General features: G+C 52.6%; 3 protein-coding genes across 3 annotated transcripts; all 3 read left to right on the top strand.

The window, feature by feature from the left end:
* Window positions 1-2,110: 2,110 nt before the first annotated feature.
* Window positions 2,111-3,476, top strand: LOC135983364 (RING finger protein 112-like). Its single transcript, XM_065594683.1, has 3 exons — window positions 2,111-2,238; window positions 2,555-2,770; window positions 3,243-3,476. The coding sequence occupies exons 1-3, from the start codon at window positions 2,167-2,169 to the stop codon at window positions 3,270-3,272; spliced, it is 318 nt and encodes a 105-aa protein (XP_065450755.1). The 5' UTR covers window positions 2,111-2,166; the 3' UTR covers window positions 3,273-3,476.
* A 76-nt stretch (window positions 3,477-3,552) lies between these two features.
* Window positions 3,553-8,194, top strand: LOC135983250 (RING finger protein 112-like). The gene is made up of 5 exons (XM_065594055.1): window positions 3,553-4,142; window positions 7,026-7,082; window positions 7,421-7,507; window positions 7,627-7,799; window positions 8,173-8,194. The coding sequence occupies exons 2-5, from the start codon at window positions 7,026-7,028 to the stop codon at window positions 8,192-8,194; spliced, it is 339 nt and encodes a 112-aa protein (XP_065450127.1). The 5' UTR covers window positions 3,553-4,142.
* A 959-nt stretch (window positions 8,195-9,153) lies between these two features.
* LOC135983249 (nuclease SbcCD subunit C-like) lies at window positions 9,154-22,261 on the top strand. The gene is given in 7 exon segments (XM_065594054.1): window positions 9,154-9,246; window positions 9,436-9,496; window positions 9,499-9,647; window positions 11,650-11,730; window positions 18,853-19,065; window positions 21,211-21,300; window positions 21,490-22,261. Coding segments are annotated over 7 exon segments (1,077 nt in total). The 3' UTR covers window positions 21,880-22,261.
* The last annotated feature ends 948 nt before the right edge of the window (window positions 22,262-23,209 follow it).

The raw sequence follows: 23,209 nt of genomic DNA, 5'->3' as shown, positions 1-23,209 counted from the left end.
GGCCAGCTTGCCCCTCTCTGATAGCTGTTGTGTGAGGCCCACTACAGACTCAGGCAGAAGTTAGTTTGTTCTGGAACAGCCATCTAAGAGGAGCAGTGAGGGCAAACAACCTAACTGACTTCAAGATTGAGCTTGATAAATTTATGGAGGGGATGGGATGACGAGACTGCCTACCATGGCATGTAGCCGATCTGTAACTGCTAGCAGCAAAAATCTCCAACAGGCGGTGATGGGACACTAGATGGGGAGGGCTCTGAGTTACTACAGAGAATTCTTTCTCAAGAGTCTGGCTGGTGGGTCTCCCCCACAAGCTCAGGGTCTATCTGATCGCCATATCTGGGACTAGGAAGGAATTTCCCCCAGGTCAGATTGGCAGAGACCTGAGGGGAGGGGTTGCCTTCCTCTGCAGCACAAGGCACAGGTCACTTGCAGGTTTAAACTAGTGTCAATGGTAGATTCTCTGTAACTTGAAGTCCTTAAACCACGACTGGAGAACTTCGGTAACTCAGCCAGAGGTTAGGGGTCTATTACAGCAGTGGGTGGTGAGGTTCTGTGGCCTTCAATGTACAGGAGGTCAGACTAGATGACCTTCTGACCTTAAAGTCTATGAGTCTTATTGAGTGGTTCACACTTAATGTAAAGAACCAAAACCTGGGAAATACCAGACAGGGGACCATCAAACAGGAGTAAAAAGCCTCAGCAAAGAGCTCCAGGATACATAGCAGGGTTCATGTGGCAGTGAGTTCCAAAGATAAAGGACCCATTCATAAGATCACATTATCTGAAGAAGCCACCCCAGAGACAGCTGCATCTCAGCGCTGGGCAAGCCATCCCCATGTAGTGTTGCTGTGCTGCTGTTCCGCAGCTGTTCCACCCCAGAGGTGACTGCATCTCAGTCCCAGGTGACCATTACCCAGCAGTGGAAAGAGTTGAATCTTTGCTAAGGGTTTTTGTTTTCAGTTCTAAGAAATACCTCATTTCTGAGAAGAGGCAGTTGGGATGTCATTTCTGGACGAAGAGACAATGGTAACATCCAGAAATTCACAAGGGGGTGTATCTCTGGCCAAACTGTCCCCCTCCTTCTCTCCCCCCCCCCACAAGGTTGGTCACAGTTCCTGGCACTTTCAGTGCTCTTTAAAGCACGTGCACTTCCAGACCCTGCTGCTCCGAAGAGCCCGTGGGGGGATCTGGGGAATGAAGATTCTCTGCACCCTCCAGTCTCTGTCACTTGCTTTTCCAGCCTGGCCCCACCTCTCCGGGCCCCTCTGTGCTCCCCTCCCACACGCACACTGCCTCCCACCCCCTCGCACTACAATGTGAGAGCAGGGCCGCCCCACCCACCTTCAAACCCCTGCCAGCTGGGATGCTGGAAGGATAAGACACGGAGTTACGCTTTTTTTCTCAGACAAAATTTTGCCTGCACGGAGAGAAGCAGAGATTTGGCCGGCTAAGAGCAGGGGGCGGAGTGGGGAGGGCATGTGGATAGTTTTTGCCCCAATCTAGTCCATCCCCCCCAAGGAGCAGGATTGTCCCCCCTACTCTATCCCCTCTGCCAAGGGGCAGGATCGTCCCCTCTGCTCTATTCCCCCAGGTTGCAGGATTGTCCCCCGCAGTCTATCCCCCACCCATGGGGCAGGATCATCCCTGTTTGTTCCCCATGTTTCACCCTCCCTAACTGTGCTAGGGCATTGCCAAGTCACATGAGAAGTCTTGGCTCTCTGTGGGTGGAAATTCCCAGCAGCTGGGGATGGGGGTATGGGACAGGGTCAGTTCGGCCCTTGCCCTCTGTCCAGCAGAAAGATAGGCTCAGACAGCAGCTAATCTACCCTCAACGCTGGGTCTGGCTCATGGCGTGATTTGAAACACTGTCAAACTCTGACCAGTTCAACCAGCTAAAACCAGGGCAAACCCCTGGGCCTGTGGAATCCCCTAGAACAGTGGCTTGTCTTGCAGTGGCTGAGAGGGATCCCAGGGTGGGAAACTGGGGAGTCTCCAGCAGAAAAAAAGGAGACTTTGGTGCTCCTGGACCAGAGCCCAGCATTAGGGGAGTGGGGTTGGGTCAGGGCGTGTACTTTCCCTTTTCTGTGCCTCAGTTTCCCCCAGTGCGGGGTCTCGGCCCAGAGCTACCAGTGCCCCGAGTGCCGGACTCCCTGCTCCAGGGACAGGATGACCCCAGACACGCGGCTGAGAGCCCTGGTGAAGAAAATCACAGAGCCCCTGCGGGAAGAGATGGAGCTGGTGAGACCAGACCAGACAGGCTGAATCAGGGGAAAGGGGCGCAGGCTCTCACAGGCCCCAGGGCGGGGACTGGCTGGATCAGGGGGTGGGGAATGGGACACGGGGCCTTTCCTCTCTAGGGGGCGCAATCTCTGATTTGGAGGGCAGGGGACTGGATGGCTCACGGGGGGTAGAAATGGCTCAAGAGGATCTGATCTGAGGGGCAGGGACTAGTTGGTTCAGGGGATGGGAATGGGGCACGGGGCTCTCGTCCAGAAGCAGGAACTGGCTGACTCTGGGATGGGGTCCGAGCTCTGACCCTGCTCTGTCCCTGCAGCAGGGGCCGGGGGCTCAGCCAGAGCCGGGGCGCCCGGTGCAGCTGGTTCGTCTGGATGACAAAGGCAGCCTGATCCTGTACGAGGAGGCCCTGAGCCTCTGCCTGGAGCAGGGTGGGGTGGGGGACGCCCCCGTCTGCCTGGTGTCCATCATCAGGGAGCAGCGCCAGGGAAAATCCTTCCTGATGAACTGCCTGCTGCGCCGGCTCCAGAGCCCGGTGAGTGGGGACAGGAGCCCCAGCTATGGCCCCATCACCTGAACCAGAGACCCCACCCACCCCAGCCAGGGCCCTGCCCCTTGCAACACAAACCCCACCCACCTCGGCAAGGGCCCCCTCCCCCTCCACGACTGGCCATGCCCCCTACAGCAAAGGTCCCCTCTCCCCAGGCAGGGCCCTCCCGCTGTACCAGGCCCAGGGCAGAGCAACTGAGGCCCCACCCTGCAGCCATGGCCCCTCCCTGTTCACCAAAGGCCCCACCCTCTGGTCGTGGCCCCTCCCCCTGCACCACAGGCCCCACCCTCCAGCCATGGCCCCTCCCCATGTACCACTGGTCCCATCCTCCAGCTGTAACCCCACCCCCAGACCCTTAGAACTCCACCTCCTCCCCCAGTGTCCCACCACCCTGCCCCCTGAGAATGCCAGACCCAATCCCCGTTCCCTTCTGACCTTGCCCTGGTCACCCCTACAGGAGGCTGTGGATGCGTCATGGATGGGCTGAGAGGACGAGGCCCTGGGGGGGGTTGAGTGTCGCAATGGGACAGCGACCGTGATGAGGGGCGTGTGGATGTGGGACCAGCCCCTCTGGGTCCACGCCCAGGGGAGGAGGGGGAGTGGGGCAGGGAAGCAGGCAGGGGAATGGGGGATGGGGCAGTAAGGGAGGGGAAAGAGAGTGGTGTGGGGGGAAGATTCTAAGGGGAGCAGGGGGCTGGAGTAGTGGGGAGGAGGGAGGGGAATGGGGGAGTCTGGAGGGGGCAAAGTCCTGTACAGGGGCAGGGGGACGGGAGGGGCTGGAGGAGGGGGGAAAGAAATGGACAGATGGGGATAAGGTCCCAGCCCTGTAGTTCCCTACAGACACACTGGGATGGAGTTAGGGGTGGGGGGTATTCACAGCTTGAACCTCCTCCCCCAGGGCCTGTCTCCAGCCAGCGTGCCCAGGGCCGGCCCCAGGAAGCCGGGCAGCGTAGGAGCCAGGGATGGGCAGGGGCGAGGGTGGCGTCAGTGCAGGGCACTCATCGCTGTGGCCGGTGGATCTGTCCGTGTGTCTGTCCCTGCAGGTGGCCATGTTCCTGGTGGACACCGAGGGCTCCCTTGACCTGCAGCGCCGTATGGAGACCAGCATCAAGCTCTCCGTGTTGGGCATATTGCTCAGCTCCTACTGGGTGGGGGAGCCGTGCTGCGGGGGACGGGACTGAGGGCTCTGCAGGGGGTGCTGTGCTGTGGGGAGCGGGGTGAGGGGGCCAGCAGGGGGGCTGTGCTGCGGTGGGGTGAGGTGTGGGGTTGGCAGGCGGGCTCACCTTTTCTTATTATTATTTTTCAGATCATTAACATTTCCAGTACATTTAAGCAGACGGAGGCAGATTATTTGGAGGTGGGTGGGGCAGAGGATACACACAGCTCTACTGACACGGACCTGCCAGCCAGGTCTCTGCTGGGGGGACCCAAGACCCTGGGTGATTTAGGGATTGGAGGGGGGCAGTCTAGAGGCTGTTATTGATGTTTAAAAAGTGCCAGAGATCGTGCCCCAGGCTGGGATTCGAGCAATGAGTCTGAACAGTAATACGTGAGCAGTAATTAATCAAATATTAGTGACTATCATATTTCTGGTTCTTTATCATTACCTGGTGGCTATTTGTCATTAACCGATTAGCTCTGGTTCTCACTGCTGAGTGCTGGACCTGCTGGGGGGCTGGTGGAGAGGTCCCGGTTCACTCCCCTAAGTGATCTGAAATGCTCCTGCAGACTCAGGTTTCCGGGAGGGTCAGGTAGCCTTGTGGTAGCTTTGGTGACCCAGAGCTGAGGTGGGTGGAACCAGGGCTGACGAGGGGGGGGGGAACCAGTACAAATTACCGGGACCTGGCTGTCCGAAAGGGGGCCCGGGGCCCAGCGGTCCGGAAGGGAGTCTGGAGCCCAGCTTCCCCCCCCTCTTGTTGGCCCTGTTTAGCTGGTCCGCCCTTACTGGGGGTCCCGAACCCGCTCTCGGTGGCCCTGGGACCATGCCACCATGGAGCAAGGGGTAGCCCAGATACACGTGCCCCCAGAAATCAGCATTTCTCACAGAACGTGTCCAGCCAGAATGTCGTGCTCAGCCAAGCCAGGGCCAGCAGAGTTAAGGGAAATGCCCGCCCAACCGTATCTCGGCCTTCTTGGGCTGGCGCTCCAATATACCTGTGGCACCCAGCCCTGCTCTCTGCCTGTGCCCCATATGGGGCAGGAGCCACCTGCACATGTCCTGCACCCAGACACTGAGTCTGGATGGGCAGGAGCCAGCCCTGGGCACCCTGCATCGCTCTGCGTTAGTTAAGGGATTGTGATGGGAAAAATGTTCCATTGGAATCTTCCCAACCAGCCATAACCCTAAACCTATGTCCCATCCCCCAGCCCCACCTCTGTGTGTGCTTCATTCCCCCTCCCTGCATGCCAGGGGTCTATGTGCCCCCCATTCTCCCTGCTCAGCACCCAGAAGTCCCTGCTACCTTCCTTGCCCAGAGTGATTGGCTCATTGGCTGCTGATGCTACTCACCGGATCTAAATGGAAATTGGGCTTTCCCGTTTTCCAATTTCCCCCGCCCCAAGTCAGTAGCGTTCTTTCAACTGTTGCCCAGCGTCTCCCCTGAAATTTGGGAATTGATCAGATGTGGTCTCAAAAAGTGATCACGATACAGACAGACAAAGAGAAATGCCATCCGGTTGTCTTCTAGGTCTTTTACTTCACTTAGCCAATTAACTAACTTGTATAATTGGTTATTTTATATTCATTAATAGCTGCCAGTTATTGATTATTTGTGAGTCACTACTAGCTATTAGCTGTTTGTTATTTCGTACCTACCATTAGTTGTCAGTTGATTTCATAGTGACCATGTGGGGAGATGGAAAATAAAAGTTTTGTTGAAAAATGGAAAACTGACAAAATCAGAATGTTTTCATGCCAATTTCCACTTTCAAAGAACAGCCAAATGTTAGCATTTCTTGGGTTTCTCTCTGCACGTTTTTGGGTTCCACTCATTGTTTCTCAGGTTTCGATCTATGATTTTCAGCCTTTGGTTTTCAGTTCTCGTTCATTGTGTTTTGGTCCATGCTTGTCAGTTTTGTGGCTTTAGTTATCACCACTCCCATGTCATTTATTGGGTTTCGTTCTCTGATTGTCAGATTTTGATCTCACTGGTTTGGGGAAGCGGTTCATTATTGGTTTTCTGCTTTTTCTTTATTGGTTACAAGATTTCAGTGTTTGTTTACAGAGCTTCATTTATTAGTGTCTCTCTACTGATTACCGGCTTTTAATTTTTCTTTATATATTCGGAGTGTTTAAACTTTTTTTTCATTTCTGCTGTTCACTTATTGCTTCTTTTCACTACTGGTTTCTCTCTTTGACTATTCATTTTCTAACTTTGACTTGGTTTTGTGACCTTGATCTGGTTTTCATACTTCTATTATTGGTCTTCTGTTTTGGCTCTTGGTTTTCTGATTTTCATTACTACTTTTCTGGCTTTGATGATTGGACTTCTGCATTCAGTTATTGCTTTTCTGATATTGATTACTGGTTTTCTGTCTTTCACTTTGGGGTACAGTATTTTGACTTTGATATCTGGTTTTCTGACTTGCATTGCTGGTTTTGACTCTCTGACTATTGGTTTTCTTATTTCAAATACTTATTGTTTATTGTTGGCTTTCAGACGTTAATTCCCGATAACTTGCTTTGATTACTGTTTTTCTGACTTGGATAAATGCTGGTTTTCTATTTTTGACTATTGGTTTTCTGGCATTAATTATTAGTGTGTTGATTTTGTTAAGTGATTGTGTGATTTATTTCACCGCTTTTCTGGTTTCAATCATTGGTTTTCTGATTCCAATGACTAGTTTTCTTCTTTTCATTATTTCTTTTTGGTCTCCAATTGTTGGCTTGATGAGTTTGATTTTTGGCTTTCTGTGTCTTCTGTGACTGCTTTTCTAGAACCAACTAGTGGGTTTTCTGAATTCAGTTATTGCTTTTATATCTTTGATTACTGGTGTTGAGTTATTGTTGTTTGAAATTCTGTTTTCTCTCTTCATTTTGTTAATTTTTCTCTCTTCAATGATCAGTTTCCACTGAATGTTGTCTGGGATCCCTTTAGTTTCAGTGGCATTTATTTCACTCGTTTATTTTGCATTGCCAATCTTGATTGGTCACATGTGCGGGGATGGTTTGTTCAAGATGGAAAAATGTTGCCTTCTCTCTCTCTCTCGCTCTCTCTCTCTCTCTCTTTCTGCATCTCAGATGTTCATTCAGGTTGCGAAGGAGGTTGGAGGGACCTGCAATCTGGTCCCAATCCAGGTGGGTCCTTGTTTCCCATCACCCCCCATATGAGGATATAATGCTTGTTCCACCCCCCACCCCCCCGCCAGTCCTGTTATCCCACCTGATTCTTACTATTCTTATTTACTGTCTCTATTGCCAGAGCACCTCAGAGCCCCCGTCCTAGACCCAGACCCCATTGTGCCAGGTGCTGGACAAACCCCAAAGAAACATCCAGTCCATTGTTCTCCCTCCACGCCCACGTCATGCCCAGGGTCTCAGTGTCCGTGGCTGGGTTGGACAACAGCCTCCAGCTCTGGTCTCCTCTCTGTGCCCCCAGCCCCAGTGTGACCCTTCTCCTGTGCTCTCTGTTGCAGCGCCTGGACCTGTTGGTGCGAGATTGGCAGCTCTCTGGAGCCTACGGCGCGGACGCGGGGCAGGAGTATCTTGGAGAAATCACACAGGTAATGATCAGATACCACGTGTGTTCAGGGAAACAGCAAACTTTGGGGCGGAGCTGAACGTTTCCACAGCGGGTCTGATTCCCTGCTGACGGCCACAAATGTTGCTTTGACTCCCGCAGGACCTGGAGGTCTCTGCTGAGCAGCCCCTGGTGTTGGAAGCCCTGAGGGCGAGCGGCACCTGGTGCTACCTGTTGCCCCACCCTGGCACTCAGTTCACCAGGAGCAGGGCAGGGACGCCAGATGGTAAGAGACCCTCATTTTCTGCCCTCTCACCCCCTGCTCTGCTCCCCCAGTCCTCACCCCCTCCTGCATTGCCCCCACCCTCTTCCCTGCCCCCATCCCCACCCTCTCTCCTCTGCTGCCCCTTTCTTCCCCTCTTGCGCTTCCCCCACCCCAAAATCCCAGTGCCCAGCTCACCCCCCTTGACTTAGAATTGACTCTACTGCCCACTGCACAGGGGCACTCGCTGGGTCACAGCATCTGTGTGGGAGGGGAGAGGGACATGGGGCGGGGGTCACTGCTGGGGTCCTGGTCTGCTAGGGGAACGCTGCTGGTGTCCCCCTGTTGGGTCTTCATGGGTCCCCTGGCACCACCCAGTGGAAACTGCTGTCTCCCCACTGCAGCCTCTCCTTGCCCCCTCATGCCTCTCCCCCATTTTCCCCCAGGCAGAGGGGTGGGGGGTGTTAAGCAGCTGTTGCCCAGAGATGAAATCTCATTTCCTGTGGCACAAACTAGCCCACCCAATCGCATTTAACGTGTGTCCTACCCTGGACACCTGGGTCCTTTTCCCCTCTGCAGACATGGACGAGGATTTCTGGCAGTGCCTGTGTGACTACATCAGCACCGTGGTGCGCTCAGCAGGGACACACATCCGGACGGACCGAGCTGGGCAGGTGCTGACGGGGGCTCAGCTGGCTGCCAGGATCAAGGTGGGAGAGTGGGGGCTGTTAAAGGCGGGGGGGGGGCTGGCTGGATGGGAGACAGCAAAATGGGCCGCAAGGCGGGGACAGGGATTCAATACAGGGTGCCATTCTGCAGGGAGCGGGGCAGGGTGCTCTGTAGGGGGTGCTGGGCTGCAGGGAGCGGGAAGGGGCTCAGCGGGGGGAAGGGGGCTGAGCTGTCCCTGATCCCAGTTCCCCCAGGTGTTATTCCCTGCAGGGCGTCTCCCGATATTGGAAGACCCAGTGCTACGACTTCTCCTCACCCATGAAGGTACCAGGTCACCCCTCCCTCCGCCTCTCTCTTTCCAGCCTGGATTTGGGGCGGGGGGCTGGTCCTATTGACCCCAACCCCAGGTCCTCCTGACATTGGCCAATCACACTAGCCCAGAAGGGGGCACCACAACAGCTCCACCAAATGTCCTGATCGAGGACTCCTAGCACCCAAGAGATAAGGGGACCTGCAGGAAGCCCTGCCAGAGAACCAGCCCCTCCACTAGGGTGGCAGCAACGTGGTCATGGCTGTGGGGTCGAGGTGCTGCCCTCTGGCTCTATTGAAATGTGGTGGGTTGGGGACCAGTTCGGAGGTGATAGCGAGGAGCAGGTCCTGTACGAATGTGGGGAAGGTGGTGACTGTGGCTGGGCTCCTAGTTCAGAGATGGGCCCATCCCATCCGCACCCACAACCCCGTTCCCTCTCCCCACACAGATGGCTGAGGCATTTGCAGTGATGAGACAGGAGTTAAACAGGAGAGCAGTAGAAGCCACCAGGAGGGAATATGACCAATTTGTGCAGGAGCTGGTGAGTGCAGAGGGGCTGCAGATTGGGAGTGAGGGGCACCAGCATACCTGAGGGGAGGCAAGGCTGAGGTAGCAGGGGGCTGTGGGTTGGGAGTGAGGGGGCTGCGGGTGTGTGAGGAGGCGGCGCCCCCTGTGGCTGGGTAACGCTAGTGCTCGTCCCTAATGGCCAATCACTCCCCCATCCCGGCAGGACCGTGACCACCAGAGCATGAGCAGCTGCCTGAGGGTGAAGCCCCTGGAGATACAGCGACGCTGGAGGGGAAACACCAGGAGCTGCTGGAGCGCTGCCGGGGGGAGCTGTGGGGCGAGGACCCCCAGAAACAGGGTGCCCTGGAGGAGCTGAAGAAGGAGCTGGACAATCAGATGGCGGAGTTCCTGCCGCGATATGAACAGCGCTTTAAAGTGAAGAAGGCCGAGTGGTTGGTCCTGTACATTGGGCGGGGGGGCGGTTCTGGCAGTGGTGGGTGCGGGTATCGGAGTAGGCATCAGGGCGGGTGCAGCTCTAGTGGGGCTGGGGGAAGCAGTGGCCATTGGGACTGGGGCCGGGGTCTTTGGCCTGATTGGGGGGGTTGGGCACTGGCCGCGGGCCTGGTTTGGACAGAAGATGGTCCAGAACAAGACAGGCACCAACACTCCAGGTCAGGGGAATGAGCGGGAGAGGAGGGCAGGATGTTCAGATTAGGAGCCCCTGCTGCGGGGGGCAGATAGTGGGAAGAAACCATCACACCTCACTCTGGGTAAGGGTCTGTCCCAGCCGTCAGCACTGGGAACCTCTGTATGCAGGGGATAGATAGATATGAGGATGTTTGGGGATAGATAAAAACAAATTTACAACAGGTAATTTTGCGAGATTACAAAAGGACACAGGGGTTGACTGATTTACAGCCGGGTCACCGAGATCAGAATCCAGCCCAGATCCCATCGACCTCAGTAGATAAATAACATGGCCGTGGATCCCGTGCTCCGAGCCGCCCCCAGCATCCCTCGGTCACAAGTTTTTTTGGTTTTCATTTTCAACAAGTGGAAGAAAAATTGATTTTCATACTTTATGTTTGTTTTAAATATTTAAAACTCCCCTGATTCAGTGCGTGTGTAGAGGGGACAATTTTGGGGCATTTCCTCTCATTTCCCCACTGATTTTAAAACAATCCTAAGGGGTTAGGGAGATTAGAAACCCCCAAATCCCAAACCAACAGTTTCAGTTTATTCTCACCCCAGATCCTCCTGCCATTAGCCAGTTGCACTAGGCCAGGAGGGGGCACCACGACAGCCTCCTGCAAAATGTCCTGATTGGGGCTCCCTGACACCAGCCCCTGAGAGATAAGGGAACCCTCAGAGACCCAGCCGGAGAACCAGCCCCCTCCACAGGGGTGATGCTAATGTGGCCCTTGCTGTGATGTCATTGGGGGGCTGTCCCTGGCTCTGGGGGAATGTGGGGGGTCAGGGGGCAGTGGGGAGGTGACAGTAGCGAGCAGGGCCCTGGAGGAATGGGGAAAAGGTGAGTGGGGGGCAGGGCCGGCTTTAGCAAAAGCGGGGCCCGATTCTTGGGGGCGGGGCTTGCTGCAAGCGCCGTGGGGGGGGGACGGAGGGGGGGGGACGGGGAGACCCGAGCCGCGCCGTGGGGGGGGACACGGGGAGACCCGAGCCGCGCCGCGGGGGGGGACAGAGGGGGGGGGGACACGGGGAGACCCGAGCCGCGCCACGCCGGGGCGGGGGGGGGGGTCAGGGGGAAACCCGAGCCGCGCCGCGCCGCGGTGGGGGGGGGACACGGGGAGACCCGAGCTGCGCCGCGCTGCGGGGGGGACGGGGGGACACAGGGAGACCCGAGCCGCGGGGGGAGAGACATGGGGAGACCCGACCCGCGCCGCGGGGGGAGAGACACGGGGAAACCTGAGCCGCGCCGCGGGGGGAGAGACACGGGGAAACCCGAGCCGCGCCGCGCCGCGGGGGGGGGGACACGGGGAGACCCGCACCGCGCCGCAGGGGGGGGACCTGAGCCGCGCCGCAGAAGCCGCGCGGGGGGGGGGACCCGAGCCGCGGGGACCGGGCCGGGCCAGAGCTGCTGGGGCCTGCGGGAACCGGCCGTGCCTCCCCGGAGCCCTTCTCCCAACCCCACCACCCCAGCTTACTTTGTGCTGCCGGCCCGCCCCTGCTTCCTCTCAGACTTCCCGCGAATCTCTGATTTGCGGGAAGCAGGGGAGGGGGCGGAGCGTGCAGGGGAGGGGAGGAGGGGGAAGTGAGCTGGGGGCGGGGTAAACAGCTGCAGCGTGGGGCCCTCTTGGCGCGGGGCCCAATTCAGCCGAATCGGCTGAATCGGCCTAAAGCCGGCCCTGGGGGGAGAGGGGTTCCCAGTTCAGAGATGGTTCCATCCCCATCCCCCACCCTTTTTCCCATCCTACCACAGATGGCAGTGATGATAGAGGAGGAAAACAGAAAAGCAGTAGAAGCCTCCAGGAGGAAATATGAACAATTTGTGCAGCAGCTGGTGAGCACAGAAGGGCTGCGAGTCGGGAGTGAGGGTCACCGGCAGAGCTGGGGGGCGGGGAGGGGCAGGGATGGGATAGCAGGGGGCTGTGGTGGGTCGGAGTTGAAGGGGCTGTGGGTGCATGACATGGTGGTGCCCCCTGTGGCTGGGAAACTGTGACGTTATTGATATACTCTGGGACCATATAGATCATTGTTGCAACCAAGGTCCTATAGTGGCACCCAGATCTTGTGTAAAGGGGGTCAAATGGGGTGTCTAAGACAAGGTTATGGTGTATGGGTTATGATTATGCTGTCTATATGTATGAATCAATTCTGTAGTTGACGTTATGAATATTGGCTCTATACTGTCTGTGTTTCAAACTTGTGCTATGCTGCTGGGTGACATCCCAGACAAACTGGTGCTAGCTCTGCCTAGCCTGCTTGATGGCCCATTAAGGACCATCAGCTATACAATGGACCCATTGAGAGAAGGCAGATACGCCTTGTAATTCAGCAAAGTATGCAGGGACTGGCCCATGTGACTCCAGACTCCATTTTGCTGTAATTTTCCACAGTAAGAACAAAGGTGTTCTTACACCTGGAAAAGACTATATAAGGCTGATGCCTCATCCCCATCTTGTCTTCAATCCTGCTTCATACCTCTGGAGGAACTTTGCTACAAGCTGAAGCTTTGAACAAAGGACTGATGACCCATCCCAGCGGGGGATGTATTCCAGAGACTTGATTTGAACCTGCAGTTTATTCCATCGCTGCTGCAAGCCTGAACCAAGAACTTTGCCATTACTGTATGTAATTGATTCCATTTCACCAATTCTAACTCTCATCTCTATCTTTTTCCTTTTATGAATAAACCTTTAGATTTTAGATTCTAAAGGATTGGCAACAGCGTGATTTGTGGGTAAGATCTAACTTGTATATTGACCTGGGTCTGGGGCTTGGTCCTTTGGGATCAGGAGAACCTTTTTCTTTTACTGGGGTATTGGTTTTCATAACCATTTGTCCCCATAACGAGTGGCACTGGTGGTAATACTGGGAAACTGGGGTGTCTAAGGAGATTGCTTGTGAGACTTGCGGTTAGCCAGGGGGTGAGACCGAAGTCCTCCTAGTCTGGCTGGTTTGGTTTGCCTTAGAGGTGGAAGAAACCCCAGCCTTGGGCTGTAACTGCCCTGTTTGAGCAATTTGTCCTGAGTTGGCACTCTCAGTTGGGTTCCGCCAGATCCGCATTGTCACAGTGGCGTAGTCGTGCTTGGATCCACAGAACCAGGTCAATTAAGCTTTGGATCAGAACCCCACGTTATCCAAATTTGAATTTTGGGATTGAGAGTTTGGTTGGTTAAAGAGCAATTGCAATGGGTGAGCAAAGAGCATATGAGGGCCTTGACAAAAAAGCCCTGAAAGATTTGTGTTCAGAAAAGGGGATAAGCTTTGGAAAGAAAGCTACAAATCAAGAACTGAGAGATCTGTTAATGGCCAGTGATCAGAAGGCAGAAGCAATTGAAAAGCAAAAGGCAGCAAGTAAACTGCAACTTGAACATGAACAAAGACTGGCAGAAATTCGATTGCAGGAACTAGAAGCTGAGGCAAAAGTGCAAAGATTTCAGCTCCAAGTCAAAAAAGCAAGGGAAGAAAAGCAGAAATTGTATCCTCTTGAAAGTCCAGTTTATAACAATGTTGGTATGTTGTATAACTCTGAGCAGTTGTCTGGGTGTAACCAAATGTACCCCAATTCTGCCACCTTTTATGTAAATGCTTTTACTGTGTGTTCAGTAAAGGGTGACTCCATAGCTGGTGCCAATGCTCTGTATGGGAGTGGTAATGAAAGATTCACAGAGAATGTAAAAGTCAATGGTAAAAGCTGTGTAGGGCAAATTATGGCTTCTAACATCACTCTTGTTAAAGCAGATCTTGTCAAAGAGGAAGATTATTTACCAAATCAGAGTGTGAATGTTGTAGTCCTCTATGAGTTTACTGTCTGTGTGCCTTTAGCCAGAATCCACCTTGAATGGAATGGTGCTAAGCATGAGGTTATAGCTGGGGTAAGGAAGTTATTGCCTAAGGATCTTTTGATTGGGGAAAATGTTAAAGCTTTGTTCAGTCCAGGTGGTCAGTCACAGGACAGGAATGATCTTAAACCTGTGTCCATTGTGGGCAATGATTTGCCTGGGGAGGGTTGCTCCAAAGGTTTGTCTGAGAAGAGCTATTTGTCGGTAAATGAAGTTTCTGAATGTCGGTCTAGTGTCTCAGAAGTGAATCTGGAGTTAAATCAAGAGCAGCAAAATCTTATTGGGCAGGAAAATGTTTCTCTGGAGCAGACTAAAGAGGATGGTCAGGTGGAACCCCTAACTGAGGAAGGAAAGGGTGGATTTTTGATGGGTGATGCTTTGGTGGCTAGTACAGCTTGTAAAAGTGAATCTGAAAAGGGTAACTGTGATTTGCTGGCAGTGGCTCAGTGTAGTAAAAAGAGCAGTTTATCTGCTGGGAGTGGCAAGGTGCCTGGTAAGGAAGCTGCCCCACTCTCCCAGTCTTTGTCTGTAATCAGCCCTGTGTGCTGGGACAAAGGAGAGGAAGGCAGGAAAAGTTTGGAGGAGCCAAGGCGGCCTTGTGAGCTGATGGCTTTGTCTAGTCAGCAGTTTGGGAAGGCAGGGAGAGGAGAAGGTGAATGTCCCTATACCTTACCTGTTTCCTGTGTGGAGAATAGTGACAGTGAAGGAAATGTGCCTGTGTCTGTCAGGGGTATTGACTTGCCTATGGAGGAAGCTACCTCAGTCTCCAAGCAGTTGTCTGTGAACAGCCCTGTGTGTTGGGACAAGGGAAATGAAATCCCGAGCTATGTGTCTGGTAAAAAAGGTGTCTCCAGCTCTTCTTTGTCTGTGGAGCAGACAGAAGGTGCCTTTCAGCCTGTGATGGTTGAGAATAGTGCAGTTGTCTCAAAGTTGGTTCTGAATTCAACTAAAGCCCAGGAAGGGAATGGTCCTAAGTCTGTGTCTGCTGGGGAGAATGGCACTGTAACTAAGTTGCATACAGTTAGTGTCTTAGCAAAATCCCAGAGACCAGACAATTCTGGTGCTTGTATTTTGCCTATTGCTAGTGTGTGGTTGGTAAAGGGTGTAGCAACACTGTCTAATCAGGGTAATACCCTAGCCGGGGCACACGGAGAGCATGCAGGTGATTTGGTTGTGTTACCTACTGATGGTGTGGAAACTTGTAGCAAGAAGGAAAGGATTCCTAAGCTTGTGTGTGGCAAAGGAAAGGGAAATGTTTCTAACCTTTCATCTAGGAAGTCTATGGGTTTGCCTGAAAGGAGATTGTGTAGAAATCTGCCTGATGGGCCAAAGGAGATCCTGGATGTAAGTAAGACCCAGAAAAAGTCTGTTGTTGCTCAGGAAAGTGTTCCTTTAGAGCAAGCCCTAGGTGAAGAGGGTAAGGGCAGAATTTCAGTGAGGGGTGATTTGCTGCTTAAAAAAGCTCCTGGGGAAAGGAATCCTCATGGTAATTTGTGCAAGCAGTTCCCTGCAAATGAAGGGTGTGAGAGTAATTTAATCAAGGAAGTTTCAGTTCCTAACAGCCAGAAATTTTCTGTTGTGAATGGATCCACTGACTTTCCTTTCGAAAGATCCAGTGTGGGTAGCTTTGAGAAGGTCTCAGATGGAGTAAGAGCTGTTAAGAAAGTTGAGCAGCCCTATAACCGAGTGGCTGTGTGTGGCCAGCTTGTTGGGAAGACAATGGTGTTGGAACAGGAATGTCTCCATTCTAATTCTTTAAGTGAGCAGTCTGTGCTTCAGGGTCTGAGGACAGATTTGGTTACCGGTGTTTCAAAGCAGAACAGTTTTATGGCTAAATGCTTGAGGATGCAGGGGAGAGCAAGCAAACTCTCACCCTCAGACTCTTTGGATTTGTGTGGTATCTCTTTAAGACAGAGTCCAGCCTTGGAAATGATAACAGTTAAGGATATGAAAACTGGTGGACTGGCTTCTGTCTGTGGTAATGCAAATTACTTGTCTGGCTGGGAGGGGAAGGACTTGCTAATAGCTGTTAGCACAGAGAGCCCACCCCATCAGCCAGTAAATTCTGTTAAGCAAGAAAAATCAGGGTGTGATCCTGCAGGACAAGGAGGAAAGAGAAAACTGAATTTTGCAAAGGAAAGCCACAGGTTAACCCTAAAATGCCCAAACTCCAATGGTATTGAGCCAAAGGTGTGGCATGACAACCATGATTGTAGATGGACACTTGCAATGGATTTGTTGTTAATGCTGATGGTAATTTTGTAACTGATGTGTTGCTATTACCAAGAACTGTAAGAATGTACAATGTTCCTAATCTGTTGGAAAATCCCTTGAACATGTTAAAAGGAATACATGAGAACACACTTTATGTTAAAAGGCCTTGCTATACTAATGTTTCACAGTTGATGCCTGTAAACAGTATTGGAACTTTTCACAGGAGAAAAGACATTCCAGACCTAATGTACTGTATGAGAAGGGAAACTAAGGCACACTACCATGTTGCCTTCATGGCTAAATGCCAAGATTCCTGTACTATGAACATCATTAATATCTGCATTTATTTGATGTTAATTGGGTTCCAAACATTTGCCCGAGCTTGTATGGATAAAGTAGCTGTTTTCTTTAGCTCTTGGCAAGGTCACATGAGACATACAGGAACCATGCTGCAAGAGCAGATCCAATCCACTATTGTTCTAACCAAGTTTTACCTTGTTTGTAAAAAGGTTCAATCATGTTGTTGAACACAATTTTGATAAACCATTTCGGTTGTTCTTTAGCCAGCTAAGCCATAGTGCCTAACCCCGATACTAGCCATAGTGAGATAAACCCAAGGATGGGGAGCTCTTGGGATGCAGTCAGTGATGTTTGTGTCATCCCTTCCTGCATCAATTTTGCGTTGGGGTGTGACGTTATTGATATACTCTGGGACCATATAGATCATTGTTGCAACCAAGGTCCTATAGTGGCACCCAGATCTTGTGTAAAGGGGGTCAAATGGGGTGTCTAAGACAAGGTTATGGTGTATGGGTTATGATTATGCTGTCTATATGTATGAATCAATTCTGTAGTTGACGTTATGAATATTGGCTCTATACTGTCTGTGTTTCAAACTTGTGCTATGCTGCTGGGTGACATCCCAGACAAACTGGTGCTAGCTCTGCCTAGCCTGCTTGATGGCCCATTAAGGACCATCAGCTATACAATGGACCCATTGAGAGAAGGCAGATACGCCTTGTAATTCAGCAAAGTATGCAGGGACTGGCCCATGTGACTCCAGACTCCATTTTGCTGTAATTTTCCACAGTAAGAACAAAGGTGTTCTTACACCTGGAAAAGACTATATAAGGCTGATGCCTCATCCCCATCTTGTCTTCAATCCTGCTTCATACCTCTGGAGGAACTTTGCTACAAGCTGAAGCTTTGAACAAAGGACTGATGACCCATCCCAGCGGGGGATGTATTTGTGACAATGCGGTTCTGGCGGAACCCAACTGAGAGTGCCAACTCAGGACAAATTGCTCAAATAGGGCAGTTACAGCCCAAGGCTGGGGTTTTTTCCACCTCTAAGGCAAACCAAACCAGCCAGACTAAGAGGACTTCAGTCTCACCCCACTGGCTAACCGCAAGTCTCACAAGCAATCTCCTTAGACACTCCAGTTTCCCAGTATTACCACCAGTACCACTTGTTATGGGGACAAATGGTTATGAAAACCAATACCCCAGTAAAAGAAAAAGGTTCTCCTGATCCCAAAGGACCAAGCCCCAGACCCAGGTCAATATACAAATCAGATCTTACCCACAAATCACGCTGTTGCCAATCCTTTAGAATCTAAAATCTAAAGGTTTATTCATAAAAGGAAAAAGATAGAGATGAGAGTTAGAATTGGTTAAATGGAATCAATTACATACAGTAATGGCAAAGTTCTTGGTTCAGGCTTGCAGCAGCGATGGAATAAACTGCAGGTTCAAATCAAGTCTCTGGAATACATCCCCCGCTGGGATGGGTCCTCAGTCCTTTGTTCAAAGCTTCAGCTTGTAGCAAAGTTCCTCCAGAGGTATGAAGCAGGATTGAAGACAAGATGGAGATGAGGCATCAGCCTTATATAGTCTTTTCCAGGTGTAAGAACACCTCTTTGTTCTTACTGTGGAAAATTACAGCAACATGGAGTCTGGAGTCACATGGGCCAGTCCCTGCATACTTTGCTGAGTTACAAGGCGTATCTGCCTTCTCTCAATGGGTCCATTGTATAGCTGATGGTCCTTAATGGGCCATCAAGCAGGCTAGGCAGAGCAAACACCAGTTTGTCTGGGATGTCACCCAGCAGCATAGCATAAGTTTGAAATACAGACAGTATAGAGCCAATATCCATAACTTCAACTACAAAAGTGATACACACATATAGACAGCATAATCATAACCAGTAAACCATAACCTTGTCTTAGACACCCCATTTGACCCCCTTTATACAAGATTTGCGTGCCACTACAGGACCTTGGTTGCAACAATGATCTATATGGTCCCAGATTATATCAATAACGTCACAGTATTCCAGAGACTTGATTTGAACCTGCAGTTTATTCCATCGCTGCTGCAAGCCTGAACCAAGAACTTTGCCATTACTGTATGTAATTGATTCCATTTCACCAATTCTAACTCTCATCTCTATCTTTTTCCTTTTATGAATAAACCTTTAGATTTTAGATTCTAAAGGATTGGCAACAGCGTGATTTGTGGGTAAGATCTAACTTGTATATTGACCTGGGTCTGGGGCTTGGTCCTTTGGGATCAGGAGAACCTTTTTCTTTTACTGGGGTATTGGTTTTCATAACCATTTGTCCCCATAACGAGTGGCACTGGTGGTAATACTGGGAAACTGGGGTGTCTAAGGAGATTGCTTGTGAGACTTGCGGTTAGCCAGGGGGTGAGACCGAAGTCCTCCTAGTCTGGCTGGTTTGGTTTGCCTTAGAGGTGGAAGAAACCCCAGCCTTGGGCTGTAACTGCCCTGTTTGAGCAATTTGTCCTGAGTTGGCACTCTCAGTTGGGTTCCGCCAGATCCGCATTGTCACAGAAACACTAGAACCTGTCCCTAATGGCCAATCTCTCCCGTTCCCCACAGGACCGTGACCACCAGAGCATGCGCCGCTGCCTGAGTGTGAAGCCTGCGGAAATGCAGCGACGCCTGGAGGGGAAACGCCAGGAGCTGCTGGAGCGCTGCCGGGGGGAGCTGCGGGGTGAGGACCCCCAGAAACAGGCGGCCCTGGAGGAGCTGAAGCAGGAGCTGGACAAGCAGATGGACGAGTTCCTGACGGTCTATGGGCAGCGCTTTAAAGTGAAGAAGGCCGAGTGGTTGGGCCTGGCCCATTCCGTTGTATAAGGCGCTGGTGAGACCTCATTTGGAGTACTGTTTGCAGTTCTGGTCTCCCATGTTTAAAAAAGATGAACTCAAACTGGAACGGGTGCAGAGAAGGGCCACTAGGATGATCAGAGGAATGGAAAACCTGTCGTATGAAAGGAGACTAGAGGAGCTTGGGTTGTTTAGTCTGACAAAACGAAGGCTGAGGGGGGATATGATTGCTATCTTTAAATATATCAGAGGGATAAATACAAGGGAGGGAGAGGAATTATTCCAGCTTAGTACTAATGTGGACACGAGAACGAATGGATATAAACTGGCCGTGGGGAAGTTCAGGCTTGAAATTAGACGAAGGTTCCTGACCGTCAGAGGGGTGAAATACTGGAACGGCCTTCCGAGGGAAACGGTGGGGGCGACGGACCTGTCTGGTTTTAAGATTAAGTTAGATAAGTTTATGGAGGGAATGGTTTAATGGTAAAACATAGTAGCCAAGGAATACCAAGCAATGGTAGGTAAATAGTATAATGGCTAACAGGGGTCAGGCTAGAGACTCTTGCCTACACGCTCGGGGTCTTACTGATCGCCATATTTGGGGTCGGGAAGGAATTTTCCTCCAGGGTAGATTGGCTGAGCCTCTGGAGGTTTTTCGCCTTCCTCCGCAGCATGGGGCAGGGATCGCTAGCAGGAGGGTCTCTGCCAATTGAAGTCACTAAAACACAGGATTGGGGACTTCAACAACAGAGTCCAGGGAAGGGGTAGGGACGGTTTTGTGGCCTGCAGCATGCAGGGGGTCAGACCAGATGATCATAATGGTCCCTTCTGACCTTAAAGTCTATGAGTCTATGAGTCTATGCGTCGGGGGGTGGTTCCTGGCAGTGGTGGGTGTGGGTATCAGAGTAGGCATTAGGGCGAGTGTAGTTGTAGTGGGGCTGGAGGAAGCAGTGGCCGTTGGGGTTCTGGCTGGGAGCTTTGGCCTCATCGGGGGGGAGGGTTGGGCAGCTGGGTGGGCCCCAGTTTGGATGGTAGGTGGCCTCGAGCAAGACAGGCACCAACACCCTAGGTCAGGGGGATGAGCGGGAGAGCAGGGCAGGGTGTTCAGATCAGGAGCCCCTTCTGTGGAGGGACACACAGCGGGAAGGAACCATCAAACCTCACTCTGGTAAAGGGTCTGTCCCAGCCCTCAGCACTGGGAACCTCTGTATGCAAGGGGATAGATAGATAGATAGATTAGATAGATGGGGCGTGTGGGGATAGATAGAAAGATAGATTAGATAGATGAGGGGGTGGATGGGGATAGATAGATAAATGAGAAGGTTGTGTGGGGATAGATAGATAGATAGATATGAGGGGGTGTAGGGGGATAGATGGATAGATAGATAGATGATGAGGTGTGTGGGGATAGATAGATAGAGGGGGTGTGTGGGGATAGATAGATAGATAGATAGAGGGGGTGGATGGGGATAGATAGATAGAGGCTGTGTGTGGGGATAGATAGATAGATAGATAGATTAGATAGAGGTGGTGTATTGGGAAGAATGGGGAGAAGGTGAGTGTCCAAAAGGACACATAGGTTGATTGATTTACAGCGGGGTCACCGAGATCAGAATCCAGCCCTGACCCCATCGACGTCAGTCAATAAATAACCCGGTCCTGGCTCCTGCGCCCCGAGCTACCCCCTGCATCGCTCAGTGACAAATTTAATTGGTTTTCATTTTCAACAAGTAGGAGAAAAATTGATTTTCATATTTTGTGTTTGTTTTAAAGATTTTCTCCTCCCCTGATACAGTCCGTATGTGTACAGGAGACAATTTTGGGTGATTCCCTTCATTTCCCCACTGATTTGAAAACAATACAAAGGGGTTAGGGAGGTCTGAAAGCCCAAATCCCAGTCCGACAGTTTTCAGTTCATTCTCACCCCAGGTCCACCCGCCATTGGCCAATTGCACTAGGGGGCCAGGAGGGGGCACCACAAAGGTGGCACCAGTGGGGCACCAGTGGGGGGGTGACAGCAGCAAGCAGGGTCCTGGAGGAATTAGGAGAAGGTGGTGAGTGGGGGAAGGGGGCTCCCAGTTCAGAGGGGATCCCATCCCCACCCCTACCCTTTTCCCTCTCCCACCACAGATGGCGGAGATGGCAGAGATGAGAGAGAAGGCAAACAGAGGAGCAGTAGAAGCTGCCAGGAGGGAATATGGACTATTTGTGAAGCAGCTGGTGAGTGCAGAGGGGCTGTGGGTCGGGAGTGAGGGGCACCGAGAGGACTGATGGGGGCCAGGGTTGGGCTAGCAGGGGGCTGTAGGTTGGAGTTGAGGGGGCTACAGGTGTGTGAGGCAGAAGTTCCCCCTGTGGCTGGGTAATGCTAGTTCCCGTCCCTCATGGACGATCTCGCCCCCCTCCCGGCAGGACCGTGGCCACCAGAGCATGAGCAGCTGTCTGAGAGTGAAGCCCCTGGAGATGAAGTGATGCCAGGAGGGGAAACGCCAGGAGCTGCTGAAATGCTGCCGGGCGGAGCTGCAGGGCGAGGACCCCCAGAAACAGGCGGCCCTGGAGGAGCTGGAGCAGGAGCTGGACAAGCAGATGGACGAGTTCCTGTCGGCCTACGGGCAGCGCTTTAAAGTGAAGAAGGCCGAGTGGTTGGGCCTGTACATTGGGCCATCGCCAGCTGCCACTGCACGCCGGGCATGGGCTCGCCCCCACTGGCCCGCGCACCTGCCAATCAGCAAACGGTTCCGGCACATTGGCTGCCCCTTCAGGAAGTGGGATGGGGGAAGCAAGGGATTCTGGGGCTTGTAGTTTTATGTACCCAGTGGAGGAGAAGGGGGAGCTATGGCGCTTATGGGGAGGAGTCTAGTGCTTGGACCAGAGCCCTGGGGTAGCAGGGGGCTCCAGGGGCTATTTAAAGTGACGGGGCTCCAGCTACCTCTGCTGCCTCGGTCCTCTAAATAGCCGCGAGAGCCCCACAGCTTCCCCAGGGCTCCGGCAGCTATTTAAAGGGCCAAGGTGGTAGAAGCAGGGGGGCCCCTGCCCTACCTGCAGCCAGCCCCTGCTGCACCCCCTGCCCTGCCTCCAGCCCCGCACCCCCTGCCCCCACCAGCCCGTCTACAGCCAGCCCCTGCCTGCAGCCAGCCCCTGTTGCACCCCCTGCCGGCACCAGCCCTGCACCCCCTGCCCTGCCTGCAGCCAGCCCCTGTCTCCAGCCAGCCCCGCACCCCCTGCCTGCAGCCAGCCCCTGCTGCACCCCCTGCCCACACCAGCCCTGCCCCCCCTGCCCCCACCAGCCAGTCTCCAGCCAGCCCCTGCCTGCAGCCAGCCCCTGCTGCACCCCCTGCCCGCACCAGCACTGCACCCCCTGTATGCAGCCAGCCCCTGCTGCACCCCTGCCCTGCCTCCAGCGCCGCACCCCCTGCCCTGCCCGCAGCCAGCCCCACACCCCTTGCCCTGCCTCCAGGCAGACCCTACCTCCAGTCAGCCCCTGCCCTGCCTCCAGCTAGCAATGTATGTAATATACAATTTTTATTTTATTTATATAGTTATGGAAAGTAAATAATACATGGAAGAAATAAAAGGGCGTTTTTACGTGTTTTTTTTTTTAGTCATCCCTGTCGGGGCCCCGCCTAAAATGTTCAAATTGGGCCCCGCACTTCCTAAAGCCAGCCGTGCATACAATAATGGCAAAGTTCTTGGTTCAGGCTTGTAGCAGTGATAGAATAAACTGCAGGTTCAACTCAAGTCTCTGGAGTACATCCACAGCTGGGATGGGTCATTCAGTCCTTTGTATAGAGCTTCCTTTTATAGCAAAGTCCCTCCAGAAGTATCAAGCAGGATTGAAGACAAGATGGAGACGAGGCATCAGCCTTTTATAGTCTTTTGCCGTGTGGTCTTTCCTTTCTTTGTCCCAAGGACACTCTATCCAGCATGTGGCATAGAAAAACCTTAGAGTTCTGTCCATAGGCAGGTCCCTGCATGCCTTGCTGAGTCACAAGGTGTATCTTCCTTCTCTCAATGGATCAATTGTATAGCTCTTGGTCCTCAGTGGGCCATCAAGCAGGCTAGGCAGAACTGACACCAACTTGTCTGGGGTGTTCCCCGGAAGCATAGCACAAGTTTGAAATACAGACAGTAT

Source organism: Chrysemys picta, chromosome 4 (assembly GCF_011386835.1).
Source record: "Chrysemys picta bellii isolate R12L10 chromosome 4, ASM1138683v2, whole genome shotgun sequence".
Lineage (NCBI taxonomy): Eukaryota > Metazoa > Chordata > Testudines > Emydidae > Chrysemys > Chrysemys picta.
Note: the sequence above shows the minus strand (reverse complement) of the source record. Positions and strands in the feature narration are given on the sequence as shown.

Excerpts from the sequence above, each read along its gene's own strand:
- LOC135983364 (XM_065594683.1), top strand. The coding sequence starts at position 2,167 with ATGACCCCAGACACGCGGCTGAGAGCCCTGGTGAAGAAAATCACAGAG. Across the intron at positions 2,239-2,554 it reads TGCGGGAAGAGATGGAGCTG|CAGGGGCCGGGGGCTCAGCC; the intron begins GTGAGACCAGAC and ends CTGTCCCTGCAG. Across the intron at positions 2,771-3,242 it reads TGCGCCGGCTCCAGAGCCCG|GAGGCTGTGGATGCGTCATG; the intron begins GTGAGTGGGGAC and ends TCACCCCTACAG.
- LOC135983250 (XM_065594055.1), top strand. The coding sequence starts at position 7,026 with ATGTTCATTCAGGTTGCGAAGGAGGTTGGAGGGACCTGCAATCTGGTC. Across the intron at positions 7,083-7,420 it reads GCAATCTGGTCCCAATCCAG|CGCCTGGACCTGTTGGTGCG; the intron begins GTGGGTCCTTGT and ends TCTCTGTTGCAG. Across the intron at positions 7,800-8,172 it reads CCCCCTGCTCTGCTCCCCCA|GCAGAGGGGTGGGGGGTGTT; the intron begins GTCCTCACCCCC and ends ATTTTCCCCCAG.